This window comes from Musa acuminata, chromosome BXJ1-1 (genome assembly GCF_036884655.1).
Source record: "Musa acuminata AAA Group cultivar baxijiao chromosome BXJ1-1, Cavendish_Baxijiao_AAA, whole genome shotgun sequence".
Classification (NCBI taxonomy): domain Eukaryota; kingdom Viridiplantae; phylum Streptophyta; class Magnoliopsida; order Zingiberales; family Musaceae; genus Musa; species Musa acuminata.
The window spans coordinates 2,790,732-2,804,791 of NC_088327.1; the positions used below are offsets into that span (position 1 = coordinate 2,790,732).

Genomic DNA, 14,060 nt, shown 5'->3' on the forward strand with positions numbered 1-14,060 from the left:
TCAACACTAAGTTAATTTTTTGGAATCATCAAAGTCAATTGAAATCAATGGCTATTTAGTGTGTCTTGTCCAACTCAAATTTGACTTTGATCCCCCTATCATTAACAATCCAGTCAAGTTTCCATAGTTCCTATCTCCCAATAGAGCTAACTTTATGACCATTTAAGGCTAATCTATTAACTTAATAATATTAAGATCATATGACCTAAAACATCTCACCATGCATACATATGCATGATGTTAAATAGAGTCTTTGAACTTTTACCATGATTCAACTCTATCATATAATTGATTAATTAATATGATAAATTTATAATTATTATCTTAAAATACTTAAATTTAAGTTAATGATTATACAATCATCAAATCTTTATAAGGGGTAAAAAAAACTCTTGAACAATGCAGATGAGTCTCCAAATTTCATGGTTAGGTCATTTTGAGTGCACCAAAATTTGGAGATTACTGACTGTCCATTGCACCACATTTGGTGCAGCTTGGATCAACCTATTATTTCTCCTTTGTGCACTCCCATGAGGCACAGAAAGGACAACGCCACATTGATCACTCTGAGGTCGCTCACCTCAATGTGTCTGTGCCTCATTTAATGCCAATTAAATGTCTCATTTTTCTATGAGGTGTAGAGATGAGGAAAAATGATGGCTAATTGGCATTTGCCACGTGGCATGCCAAGAAAAGAAAAATCTTGCTTAGATTCACTCAACTAAATCTCCCCAAAGCTCGCATGAAGACTCGATAACCTTCCGCTGTTTTGCGCGCTTGTATGGCTGTGACTGCGTCAGTTCCTTTCTCTTGTACTCTCTCCTTTTTGTCTCTTCTCTAGTGTGTGTGTGTGTGTGTGGTGTAGATCCATGTCGAATCGCCACTTGTGGATGCCAACAACGCACTCCAGTTGGGCCATCATCGCTCTAAGAGCCATAGATTCCATGAGTTCAATCCCTGTTTGTTAAAGCTGTTCTTGGTCTCCCTGCTGTAGAAGAAGGTACAGTTGTTGTTGCTTTCTTCTTCCGTTCTGAAGCTTTAGCATGGTTGTTGTGGTGTCGCAGAGATTTGAATGCTTCCTCACCAACCATGGGGTTTCCAAGGTAGACAAGAGAGGCTGGGTTTCTATTTTCTCAGAGATGGATAGCATTCATGAAGTGTTGTTGTTGTTCCTCCTCAGATAGGAAGGGAAGGAGAGACATGACAGAGAGAAGCTGTGGAGCACCGAAGCAGAAGAAAGAAAGCAGGGCAGAGGAGAGGATGCCGACCGTCTGGTTTGCTCTCAAGAAGTCTCTCCACTGCAAGACCGAGCCATCGGATGTGCACGATCCAAAGGCCAGAGGGCATCTGGGCTCCATCTTGACGAGGAGGCCAGGGAGGTCTGGCTGCTCCCGATCCATTGCCAACCTCAAAGATGTCATCCATGGGAGCAAGAGACACCTCGAGAGGCCACCGAGCTGCAGCCCGCGGTCCATCGGGAGCAGTGAGTTCCTCAACCCGATCACCCACGAGGTGATCCTTAGCAACTCCAGGTGTGAGTTGAGGATCGCCGGGTTTGGAGGCTGTCCTGATGGTGAGGCCTATGTGGGCACCCTCAGGCCGGGGACTCCCCTTCAAAGCAATACTTCGCACAGGGGAACCAACACCACACCTCCAAGGAAACCTCCCACCCTGTTGGGTGGCAGAGATGGCCATGGCATTGTGGGTTCATCTCTTTCTAGTTCTGTGCTTGGTAACGGAGGTGTTGCAGTCCACCATGCTGCTTCAACACCTAAATTTTCTCATGAAGCAGATTCACAAACAAAGAGACACTCTGCTGCTGTGACCTGCCACAAATGCGGGGAGCAATTCGGGAAGCAGGAAGCCTTGGAATCTCACCACCTATCCAACCATGCAGGTATGGAACACGGGTCTGAAACTCGAGCTATGTTCTTCCCTTGCTGATCTAGATAATGCAGTTCATGATGGTTTCTTGGTCTACTAATCTTTGCAGGTTGATGCATCAGTACCTGGTTTTGCTTTCCTATCATTGTCAGCTCAGTTCTTTCACGTAGTAGAATTTTCATTATCAGTTCATGTTAGAGAGTCAAATTAGTCATCATTTGCAAGGGAAAAAGCTATGCATAAAGTTGCTTTGGAATCAAATGTGCTTCCACTTTTACTCATTGCAGGTGAATTCTGCAAATGGTTCCTCTTTTCAGGGACCAGTTAGCCATTTCAGACCTTCAATAAGTTTTCTTTCTTTCTCCTATGAAAGTAAAATGTCTTTGTGCAAAGAAATTAGAAACTAAGCATTCATTATCAACAAGTTTATATAGTCATCATAATAAGATCTGCTTTCAATGTGTTGATGTGCTTGCAGATTCTTCAATGACTGAACTAATGTGTTCTCGTCTTTCTTATCTGCAGTGACTGAACTTGTGGAAGGAGATTCCTCGAGAAAGATAGTTGAAATCATCTGCAGAGCAAGCTGGTTGAAACCCGAGAGCAGCTGCATCCGAATCGAGCGGGTCCTAAAGGTGCATAACATGCAGAAAACTCTCTCCCGATTCGAGGAGTACAGAGAACTAGTGAAGAACAAAGCGAGCAAACTCGCGAAGAAGCACCCTCGGTGCCTGGCCGACGGCAATGAGCTGCTGAGGTTCCATGGCACGACGATGGCATGTTCACTTGGCACGAATGGCTCCTCTAGCCTTTGCTCGTCGGAGAAGTGCAACGTTTGCCGGATCATCAGGCATGGCTTCTCTGCAAAGAAAGAAGTGAAGGGAGGCATCGGGGTGTTTACGACCTCTACCAGTGGTAGAGCATTCGAAACTATCGAAACATACGACGACGACGACGACGGCGATCCTTCCATCAAGAAAGCATTGCTGGTCTGCAGAGTGATTGCAGGGAGAGTGCACAAGCCTTTGGACAACTACCAGGAGCTCGCAGGCCACTCTGGGTTCGATTCAATGGCCGGGAAGGTGGGTCTCTATGCCAACATCGAGGAGCTCTACTTGCTGAACCCGAGAGCTCTGCTGCCATGCTTTGTGGTGATTTGTAGAACCTGAATGAGTCTGTCCCTTGTGACGTTCTGTCAGGGATTCGAGTCTCATCCCTTCTCCTCCAAAGTTTCAACTGATGGCACGCAGAATTGAATTCTGTCGGAGAATTGGAAATGAGAACGAGGGACTGATTGCTGTTTTCCGGAGTACATGAATTGGTTGTCAATCTTCATGTCAAACTCTTTCAATGCAATGATCCTACCAAAACATTGAGTCAATGCATTGATCATATGACAGCATTTCTTGACTGCTAACATGTCTTCTGCACATAAAATATGTGATTGCAGAAACTTCTCCGCGACAGGCGCTCATGATGTGCTAATAAGTGCCTGACTATATGTTCTTGGTCTGGAAGTCAAATGATCTCTAAACAAATATGACACATTTGTCTGCATAAGCTTTTCTGAGAAGACACAGTTCTGAGAGTTGGCTTATGGTTTATGATTCCATCTACCTATCACTTGCTATAGTATTAGAATGAGAAGGGGTGGAATGGACTTGGCAGAGGTAGTCAGAAAGGGCTCCTTTGTCCTCCTTCCACCTTTTGTTTTTTCTTTCACTTCAATGGTCTGTTTCCCTATGAATAAAAAGCCTTAGCACTATGGTGAGATTGTTCAACAATTTAATTCTCATATATCAGAATCATGAAAGTAACCTCTTCTCTCTGCATGCCATTCTTTGTTGCCCATACATGTCACTGCCAGGATTTGACTTTGTCTGTGGCAGATTCATGGGGTTGGCAAGTCTGCTCTCCTGTCAGTCAAGGTGTACCTGAAGAGCCTTCCCAGTTGGAAAAGAACAAGCGAAGGAATCATGGCACCTGCATGTGTTATGTGTCTGATAGAAGTGGCAAGAGTGCTTGATGAAAGCTTCATTTTCTTGTGTATGGGACACATGGTCTGATGTAGTCAACACATGCTTCCTCTCATCTCCATGTTGGCAATGCATCATTGTTGACAGAGAAATCAAAAGATTTAGACAATGTGGTGGCAATGCAATGTTTACATTTATTAGGTCCAATCCTTTTCACAAGAATAGAACATAGCTTATATAAATATTATCCAAGGAGAAAGAAAAAAGACAGCTAACTAAAAGAAGAAATGAAGATTTTAAAGAGAAAAAGAAGGAACATATTTGTTCTACACTGATTGTAGAATCTTCTGTGCATCATGTGCTCATAATGTGCTAATAATTATTGACTAGTCTTCTTGGTCTTCAAGTCAAATGATTCAATTGTTTGCATAAACTTTCTGCTAAAACTAAGTGAGAGTTGGCCTCTGGCTTATGATTCCATCTACCTTTCTCTTATTGTATAAGATTGATATGCTTATTTGTGTCTGTCCTAAATTTGATTAATGAATATGTTAATGACTTAATTGGATTGGATATTTTAGAGTGCCAATCCAATCTGCTGCCATCCCTTTTTGCTGCTCTAATTATTGATAGTTTTGGAGGCTAGATCAACAGCAGCTAAAGAAAAAAATCCTGTAGTGTTCTATGTTATCTTTTCCATTCTTACAGAAGATGTAGTGCTTGTCAATTTGTAGCAGTTGTGCTCTCAAAAGATGGGTCCTAAAACCTTCATGAAATTTTGGGAAGTTGATACATCAATATGAGTTGACAGCTTTCTTTAAAGTGTGATAGGGTTGGTGCTGTGGTTAGTGAATGAGCATCATACAAACACTAGCCATTTACATCTTGATCTTTACATGTCACTGCATTTACTTTTGAACAGACTATTCTTAGGCCAATGCCCCAATAGTCCTATCTCTGAAAACACTACCAATGTAGAGAACTGTTAGTAGGGAAATGTCAGTCACTGTCTTCCACCCACCTCTACAAAAGCTTTACTCAGGTTGGGGTTAAATCATGGCCAGCCTAAGCTTGGTTTGGATACCATTTCAACCAAATAGATCAAGCTTTTGGATATCTACATCTACTCAAAATGAAGGCCCATTTAGGGTCTTCTCAATGAAATCACATGAGACACATAATGCCTGAATCTGATGATCTCATTCATGGAAGATGGTGCCAATCTGGGACCATAAGGTCTCACAAGATATTGGATGCAGCATTAGGTACCAACTTGCATATGGTGATGATAGTACACTGTCCCCAGTCTCCTCCTCTCCTGTGCCTGCCACTGTTTCCTCATCCATCTCTGATGGTATTATACCAATCGGAAAATGGGGCTAATCTGGCCACACATAGTTCACATGTGGAAACCTTGGCACTCCAAGCTGCAAGAAAAGAAGTTTCTTGAGGTGTCGTTTGTGTGCAGGAAGCAGTAGCTAAGGGACTTGCAGTGGGGGGAGAGAAAGAGAGAGAGAGAGAGAGAGGCAGCAAGGAAACAGTGGCATCTTGAGCACAAAGCTTTGGGCATGAACACCAGCTGCTGCTGCTGGTTTGTCTCTTTATCAAACACTCTATCCTCCCACCCCTCTTTTCCATCCTCTTCCTCTCCATTGACCAGCTAGAGTAGCTCTGCTTCTCTGTCTTCTTATTCAGCTCAACACATGGTGGTTTCATGTGCTCCTTTCTGCCTTCCACTTCTTTTCTCATCTTCATCATCACAGTCCTTTCTTGTCATACTTTTCCTTTAATCAGACTTTCTTGTCATGCTGGTTTGCTCACAAGCATCCCAAACCCTTCTTCTTGAAGCCTGTTGGTGATCCCGCTGTAAGCAGTGGCAATGACTTGTGATCTCGAAGTGGACGTCAATGGAGAAGAGATCTTCCTGGTTGACAAGGTAAGCCTTCTTCTTTCCCAGTTCATAACCACGGATGATTGATGTTCAAGCAGCACATTTTGTCCTGACCTTTTATTCAATCATTCAAGTATTTGTCGTGGCTTTTCGAACTGTTTTCACTGTTTCATCTAATCAAATTCCCTCCTCTTGTCTCTCTTCTATCACTGCCAAATTCACAAGCCAATCATCTTCTTCCTCCTCTCTCTTCATGGAGTCTTCATGCTGGTATTTAATGCCTTCATGCATTTGTATCTTAACCCATCTTCACCTCTATGTCATGAGGAAAAGGTTTTGTCTTTATTGTAGGAGAAGTAGTTTGCCTTTAAGAGGGAATGATTCTGGTCTCTTATGTCGTCTCTTCATTGTATCCATTTAATGCTTTCTGTTACACCTCACCTTCTGTGCCTCTTTAGACAATGGAACTATTGAAGGACTCTGCATCCTCCATTAGAGCTGCCTGTGCTCTATGAATTTAATGCTTGTGCATTTAATCTCAGAAGCTTCTGTTCTTACGGGGAATGATCCTGACATTGTTTCCTTCTTTGTTCCATGGCCACCTTCTTCCACAAGATCAGTATACATGGTTTAATTCACAGCATTGTTTTCGCAGGAAGTGCTTTCATCCTTCTCCGGCAAACTAAGGGAGTTGACCAGCAAAACGTTGGCCACTTCAGCTACAAGAAACCTCAGAGTGACCCTCCATGGCTTGCCCGGCGGGGCAGAGGCATTTGAGTTGATGACAAGGTTTTGCTACAACAATGGCAGAACTCAGATGAGTCCCAGCAACATCTGTCTTCTGCACTGCATCGCCCACTTCATGGAGATGACCGGCGACCTGCTAAGTCTGACTAAGAAATCTCTCCAGGGAATCCCTTACTGGTCATGGCCTGAGATCATGAGCTGCCTGAAACGGTGCCAAGATCTCATTCCGGTCGCGTCTTCCTCAGGGATGTTGGATAAAGTGATCTGCTCTCTGGTTGGGAGAATCACGGCGGTGAGTGACGCCAGTCCCTCAGGCTCCTCCCCTGAAACCTCAGCCTTCCGGTTCTCCTGCGACACCGGAAGCACTACAAGCGCAAAGAACAGCAGCAACCACCGAGGAACTTGGTGGTTCGATGAACTCGTAGTACTGAATCTTGACATGATCGAGGAGATCATAAGGAAGATGGCTGTTGAGAAGGCGAATCATGTTGCCATCGGTAGGTTCCTCATGCATTACCTCAAGAATGTTGGCGTGCGCAGCGCCGCAGCTGACAAGAAGAAGGCTGCTGAAGTCATCATCGACCTGCTCTACTCCCTCGACGGCAGCTCTGTGTCCTCCAAGAGCTTGTTTGGTCTTCTCCGAGTCTCATCTCCACTGAAGCTTAGCAAATGCTGCCAAACCAAGTTGGAGAGCATGATAGGAAACCAGTTCGATCAAGCAACACTGGACAATCTGCTAATTCCAGCCCCGGCAGGGATGAACAGCCTCTACGATGTGAATCTAATCCTAAGGTTCCTGAGATCTTTCCACAGAAGCGGGGGTGGAGATTCCGCAAACCGATCGAAGCAAGCTGGAAGCTTAATGGATTCATACTTGGCTGAAGTAGCACCAGATTCCTCTTTGAAGCCTCTGAAGTTTTTGGCACTGATCACAGCTCTGCCAGATGAAGCAAGAGATTGCGACGATGCGATCTACCGAGCCATCGACTTGTACCTCGAGGTACAGGTCGTCAATTTGACTCCCAAGAATATGCAATGTTTCATGCTTCATTGCTTCATCTCTTTTTTCTGTTCATCGTGTAATCAGGTTCATACTCAGATATCAGACGAGGAAAAGATGAAGATATGTAGTGCCATAAACTACGAGAAGCTGTCATCAGAGTCCTGCAAACACATCGCGAGGAACACCAAGTTCCCATCAAGAACAGCAGTCCGAGCTCTCATCTCTCAGCAAACCAAGCTCAGGAGTCTGCTCAAAGGGACGGACCAGTTGAGGAAGCCGGGACATGATCCAGACCGTGATGATGATGATGAGCATATCATTCTTTACGCGAAGAAGCTCGATTTGACCAGAGAGCATGAGAAGCTGAAATCCCAGTTGCAAGGAATGCAATGGAAGGTGATGGAGCTGGAAAAGATGTGCCGGAAGATGCAAAGGCAGATGTCAAAGGCCATGAAGACTAGAATAGCAGGTTCGAGTGGTTCAAGATCACTTCCCAGGCTTTGCTCATGAGTTCACACAGATTCATATCCACCCTACATTACTTTCTGTACATGCTGCCGCTGGGAGAGGGTTCCATTAGGATCTGAGATGTCTGCTTTTGTTCTTTCCAGCTGGGAAGAAAAGCTGGTGGAGCAGTGCCTTTTACAGATGAAAATGAGAGGATGGATCTCAGCTTTGAGCTTTGAGATGTCTACTTGTACATTTCATCACTATTGTCCATATTACTTGCAGCTTTGATGGAGTCTCATTGAAAGATTTGTCTGACATCTGTGTAAATTTATTGAGAAAAGCAGCAGAGAATAACTCCAAATTATACTTTATGGGAAGATGGAGGATTCATAGGATCATAACACCATCCAATTGCCATCAAATTAAAAGCACAACAAGATTAACTTGGCTTTGAGATCAATATAAAGACAGGTGATTGAAGTGTTATCATATAAATATACTTACAATGGACATATTTCATGGATAAAGAGTTGCATTATTTTATCATCACCTAATCATAAAAGAAAACAATCTTACAATGAATCATATCTATATAATTGAATGCCATCATTGCTTAATTCATTGTTAATTTAATGGTGTACGGGACACTTGTGTATAGTATTTGATGTATAATATAAGGCATCTGTTCATGCTTAGGGGGAAATGGTCTAAATAAGAAACTCAAGAGTTGGGAACTGATGATTATAATAAGAGGAACAACATGGATGAGTTGTGGTCTTAGCTTGGGAATCTACATGAGCAATAAAAATAGAGGAGAGCATTTTGTTTTGATCAAAAACATCTTCCAATGCTTATGGTAATCTATTCAAATAACAAAAGAATCTGGAGCTGTTCTTCTCCTTTTGATTTGTTTTAGTGCTTAGAATCACCTAATGAAGAAATAGGAAGGTTGTAACATGTGGTTTTGATGAAGTCAAGTTCATCATTAAATGTTTTCATGAAAGGCATGTGAAAGAAGCAGCTTTGATTATGTTGAAGTGCATTAATCTAAGAATGCAGCATGCATGACACTCATTTCATTTCTTCTCTTCTTTGTTCATACTACAATATTGCAAGCAAATCTATGGCAACCTCTCTCTCTCTCTCTCTCTCTCTCTCTCTCTCTCTCTCTGTTTTGGGAGAAATGAGAGTGCAATACACTTTTGATTTGATAAGATGGCTACTCTTCTTCTGCAGTAGTCAGTCATATCATATGTTTCGACTCTGAGTCTTGTGTTATTGAATTCGACATAGTAAATGACATTAATTGTGAAGCCATTAATGACCCAAAGCAGATCTCACTTCACACAGCTCTAGAGAGAGAGAGAGAGAGAGAGAGGACATGGATATGTTACAACAAGACAAGAAGACAGGCAGCATGTTCATTCTGCCTGTGGAGAAGGTTTGTGTAATAAGTAGCACTCCACCGATGAGCAGAACACAATTAATGTTTCATGCACTCAATGCAACAATATCTTAAATGATCATGACAAGGAAGAAGGATTTCAGAGAGAGCACATGCCATTGTGTGGTCCTCTTCTTCTTCTTCTTCTTCTTCTTCTTCTTCTTCTTTCTTCACTCCAACTTCACTTCCACTACTCTACCACACTTCAGTTGTAAATTGAATCAAGCACACAAGTTCTTTGTTCTTGGATCCTTTGTCAGTCTCAGTTACATTCAAAGTTGGCACCCATTCAAGCTTTGTAAGAAACAGTAAAATTATATATGAAGATATTTATGTGTGAAGAGAAATTTAAAAAATAATAATAATTTTAAATTAATAAATATCAAATGAGTCAGATGATATATATATTTGAGTCTAACCCATAATCTAATGGCTGAAATTTTTGAGTTAGATTGATATTTGACTCAATATACATTAATCTTGACTAGTTTGATCCATTCATCATTAATGAATTTCTAACAACTTAGGATGATTTGAAAGAGAATTAGCATAATTAATTTTATAAATATCTTCTAATAAAATATAACATTTTAATATCAAAATTATGCCCATCATATCATCTATTTAATTTTATTAAAAAGTAAATTACAATAACTTAAAATAATCAAAGCAAAATGCTAATTAGATTAAACAAAGTCAGACTATATCACAAATGGATATTTTATTATCTTAATTCTCTTTCCTCTGAATAGGTCTTGATTCTCTTAATGCAACATTTCTTGACTTTGTTTGCTCATTTCACTATTTAGAAAATAAGTAGAGAATACCATAGCACACTTTCTCCTCAAAAGTAAAGTTCAAGTTGGAAGAATGGACAAAAAGTAGGCAAAATATTTTTCTCTATTAAATTCATTATAAGCAAGCTTTTTTAAAGAGACACTGAGCTTAAAAAAGAAGGATTTTAGGTTCAAGTTTCATACAACAAATGTAGCAGACACCTCCCTCCACTAGCAAAAGAGCATGAAGCAATTGTACTAGATTGCAAGAAGAAGACAATCAAGCTGGAACACCATTCCCATCCATCACTCACTCATGATCAAGCTTCAGAAACTTAAAGGTGGAGGAACCATCACTGTACATTCCATTTCCACTATATTTGATTCTTAGACCCACAACATGGTGAGACACTTGTGATATGGATTCTCTTTTTCATTTGTGTTGGGCTCAGTGTTTAGTTTGACTCAACTTCTAAAAGTAATGGGAGTTGGTAGCTTTGAAGTGAGATCTGTCTCATTCTCTTATACTATCACCTTTATGATGTGCTGCTCCTTTCAGCAAAAACTCATTGACAGATTAGGGGTAGAAACAGAAGTATGAATCTGTAGCTCATTTTGATAGATATAAATTCTGAGTATATATGTGAATAAATACTTAATCGATAAGAGTAAGTTTACTGCATCAGATCACTGAGGGATTCTGAACCAGCATGCAAGTTTGAAGAACAAGGAAGCTTAAACTCATGCTAAGTAGAATCAGCATCCTCTAAAGAGCACAACATGCAGGACAAACTGATTTCTCACAGCATACTCACTTGATTAACCAGCAACATAGTCTTTTGTTTGTGCCATTAACTTTAGTCTCCCAAGATAATTTTTGTTGAGGCATTAATTCTACCCTTTGACCTTGAAATGGTTGCCTTCAGAAAACCAAGAAAATAGATGGAGGAGTGTCAGTCAGGAACCCTAATTTTGAAGAACAGGTACTCAGCTATATAGGAAGAAACATAGTTTAGAGAGGGATGGAATTGGGTGATTCCAAAGTTTCAATTGAGAGCATGCTGTACATGTACTTAAAGAAGAAGAAGAACTATTTTACTATGGCTTATTAATTTAGTGTAGTCAATGAATAGAAAACTCAGCAGCTCATGCTGTGCTGTGAAAACAGGAGGAATCAAAACTCTTGTCACATAAACCAACCACAGTAAAACACATGAGTTATGGGCAAAGCTGCCTCGACATTCTAACACACATAGATTACGTACGTGCTCAACACAACATTGTCCTCGTGCTTCTCACCATAGTACTCACATGAGCTCTTCTTCTTCTTCCTGTGTTAGACATGATCTTTCTTCTCGGTGTCAATGCAAGACAGGTTGGTGCAATTTTCTCCACCTCCGTTCACTGTGCTCAAGACAGTGGAGATGATTAATGGGGAGAGGTTGTTTTACAAGAATGATAGAGGATGAAATATGAAATGTTATGACTTCATGATAATATTGACTCCAGTAAAATATGAATGTATAAATTTATAGTAATATACTCATCGAGTCTTTACTGACGAAGAATTAAACCTTAGCATGATTTATGGCGAAGACTCGAAATCGGGTTGAAGATGGTCTGACCATAGTGACATGCGATAAAAATAAACATTGATATCCTATTTAATCCTAATATAATGTAACCCTCAACAAGCCAATCAGGCTCAAATGATATATTAATGGATTCACAATCTAATTAGCAGATAAAAGCATATTCTTTTCCCTTTGTGAGTTTGTGGATGAGAATACTCACATGTAATGAATTCTAAATACATCTTATTCAAACAAACACATCAACATTTTGATGATTGGTTTCATACCAAACGAATCATTTGGATAGATTGTGATGCTAACACTTGAATTATTATGTCCATCCTTGGCTCAATTGGATTCGAGTAGCTCAGCAAACAAATCTTGCAAGTGATTCATGCAATAGATGAGTCAAGTTTACATACATGTAAAGGAGGATGAGATCGAAGTCCAAGTTTTGTTATGGTTGATGGGCCAATTCACTCATTTCACAAGCTCTGACTTGGTCAGCTTTGGCATAATTTTCATGTTTGATCCAAATCCATGGTCAACATGATAATGTTCGAGATTAGATGACTGTATTAAGCTAGATCTAAACTTGTTGATCAAAAGAAGTATTAGCTACCTCTCTAAACTTTGTTGATGATAACAGTGACATCATGATTTAGTCCAATCCAATTGTTGTGTGCCTTTCGAGCAACATCACGAAACTCTATTATTATTTACGACTTAGTCCGCTAGAAGTGACAGCCCATCAAACAAGTCATCATTTGCAAACAGCTAATAGTCATAAGGCTGGAGATTAGTCAAACATGACTGAGGTGTCACACACCACCGCCACCATAATTCATCTTCTCTCATACACAGGCTCTCATGCATTTGCATTGATCAAGAATTATGGAGATCAGAGAAGGAAACACAGCAAAGGTGGTTCTAATTATTGTCTATGCTGCTGGAATCCTTCCCCACCTGCTAAGGAACTCTGTGATGCAAACACAAGAACACACCACCTCTTCAGTAAGATTTATGTAGTAAGACTACAGTGCATGTCAAACAGTGACAGGCCAGAAGCAGATTCGGAGAGATACAGTGGCAGATTGATATGCGTCGTAACGACAAAAAGGAAGCGCTGGCTGTGACAGTCAGGAAGAGTCCACCAAGATCCAATCTTCGCGAGGCTCCTCATCCTTTCCGAAGATTGCCAGCGCCGCCGGCTGGCAGTCGGGCGGGTCCTCGAAGGCCGACACGGAGAGATGCTTCTGCGCCAGACCGATGTCGAAGAGGATGACGCCGGAGGAGGGATCGGCGATGAGGATGCCCTTCACGGGGAACCATAGGAAGAGCTCCTCATGCGACCACCCGACCACCCCGCTGAGCGCGCCGTAGCTGAGGTTGCCCCTCACCACGCGTTCGAAGTAGGCGAGGCCGTCGTCGTAGCGGGCGTAGCACGTGCGGTGGAATCGGACCTCGAGGAGGCCGGAGGAGGGGTCCAGGTCGAAGGACTCGATGGCCCTGGGGATGATGCCGGCGGGAAGTCCGTAGCTGCGTAGGAGGTCGCGGAAGGATCGGCCGCTGCCGACGATGACTCCGCCGCCGCCGGAGGCGGCAGGGAGGGCGTAGACGAGGGTCAAGAGAGCTAGAAAAGGCAACACCTTAGCCATTGCAGAGACAGGAGACGGGGTGGGTTGGGGCTTAAGAAGGGGTTTGAAAACAGCGTATGTGAGATGAAGAGAAGCATATCAATTGAGGGGATGAAGTTTGACTTTTTTGACCGAGTCTGATGATTTCAATTTTATGTTATTCCATTTATAACAGTGGTGTAAGTTTCTTCAATTAACGATAATAATGGTAATAATAACAATAATTGGAAAGCTTTTATTTGTTTTATCCTTATTTCATTTCTAATATTATTTCCAAGAAAAATACAATTTTACTAATTAAAAGTTAATTTAATTAAATATAAATGTGTTAGAATTCTATTGGTATATTACTGAATAAAAGACTTAAGTAAAACCCACAACATGTTTAGTTTCCTGAACCAAATATTACCCACAAAATAAAAAAAAAAATATTTTTATTTATATATTACTTGTATATCATTGAAAAACAAAGACTTATACAATTTTTTTTGTTTTTGTAATTAAAAATAAATAAATTACTAATATTTGATATTTATTTATACTTAAAATATTATTTTTAAAATAAGAAGTTGGATTATACATTTTATAATTTGAAAATAATTTTAAATTTCATGTTATCTTTTTTTTGGGTTATTAATTTGATTCGATTTAATTTGTTGTTTTGGTTCTTAATGCATT

At 40.9% G+C, this 14,060-nt stretch overlaps 3 protein-coding genes across 5 annotated transcripts; 2 read left to right on the forward strand and 1 right to left on the reverse strand.

The window, feature by feature from the left end:
* Positions 1–801: 801 nt before the first annotated feature.
* On the forward strand, positions 802–3,265 carry LOC135606316 (uncharacterized). Of its 3 annotated transcripts, XM_065097410.1 has the most exons (4): positions 802–1,000; positions 1,065–1,103; positions 1,181–1,897; positions 2,410–3,265. In XM_065097410.1, the coding sequence occupies exons 2-4, from the start codon at positions 1,073–1,075 to the stop codon at positions 3,051–3,053; spliced, it is 1,392 nt and encodes a 463-aa protein (XP_064953482.1). In that variant the 5' UTR covers positions 802–1,000; positions 1,065–1,072; the 3' UTR covers positions 3,054–3,265. The 3 variants fall into 3 exon arrangements, with proteins under 3 accessions (XP_064953482.1, XP_064953465.1, XP_064953530.1); XM_065097393.1 differs by having other exon boundaries at positions 804–1,103; XM_065097458.1 differs by lacking the exon at positions 1,065–1,103 and having other exon boundaries at positions 805–1,000.
* Positions 3,266–5,072: 1,807 nt separating this feature from the next.
* On the forward strand, positions 5,073–8,275 carry LOC135586818 (BTB/POZ domain-containing protein At3g22104-like). Its single transcript, XM_065079714.1, has 4 exons — positions 5,073–5,214; positions 5,735–5,796; positions 6,407–7,498; positions 7,586–8,275. The coding sequence occupies exons 1-4, from the start codon at positions 5,073–5,075 to the stop codon at positions 8,009–8,011; spliced, it is 1,722 nt and encodes a 573-aa protein (XP_064935786.1). The 3' UTR covers positions 8,012–8,275.
* A 4,465-nt stretch (positions 8,276–12,740) lies between these two features.
* On the reverse strand, positions 12,741–13,462 carry LOC135679902 (uncharacterized). Its single transcript, XM_065193888.1, has one exon. It carries the CDS (start codon positions 13,401–13,403, stop codon positions 12,885–12,887), a length of 519 nt encoding a protein of 172 aa, XP_065049960.1. The 5' UTR covers positions 13,404–13,462; the 3' UTR covers positions 12,741–12,884.
* Between the last annotated feature and the right edge of the window lie 598 nt (positions 13,463–14,060).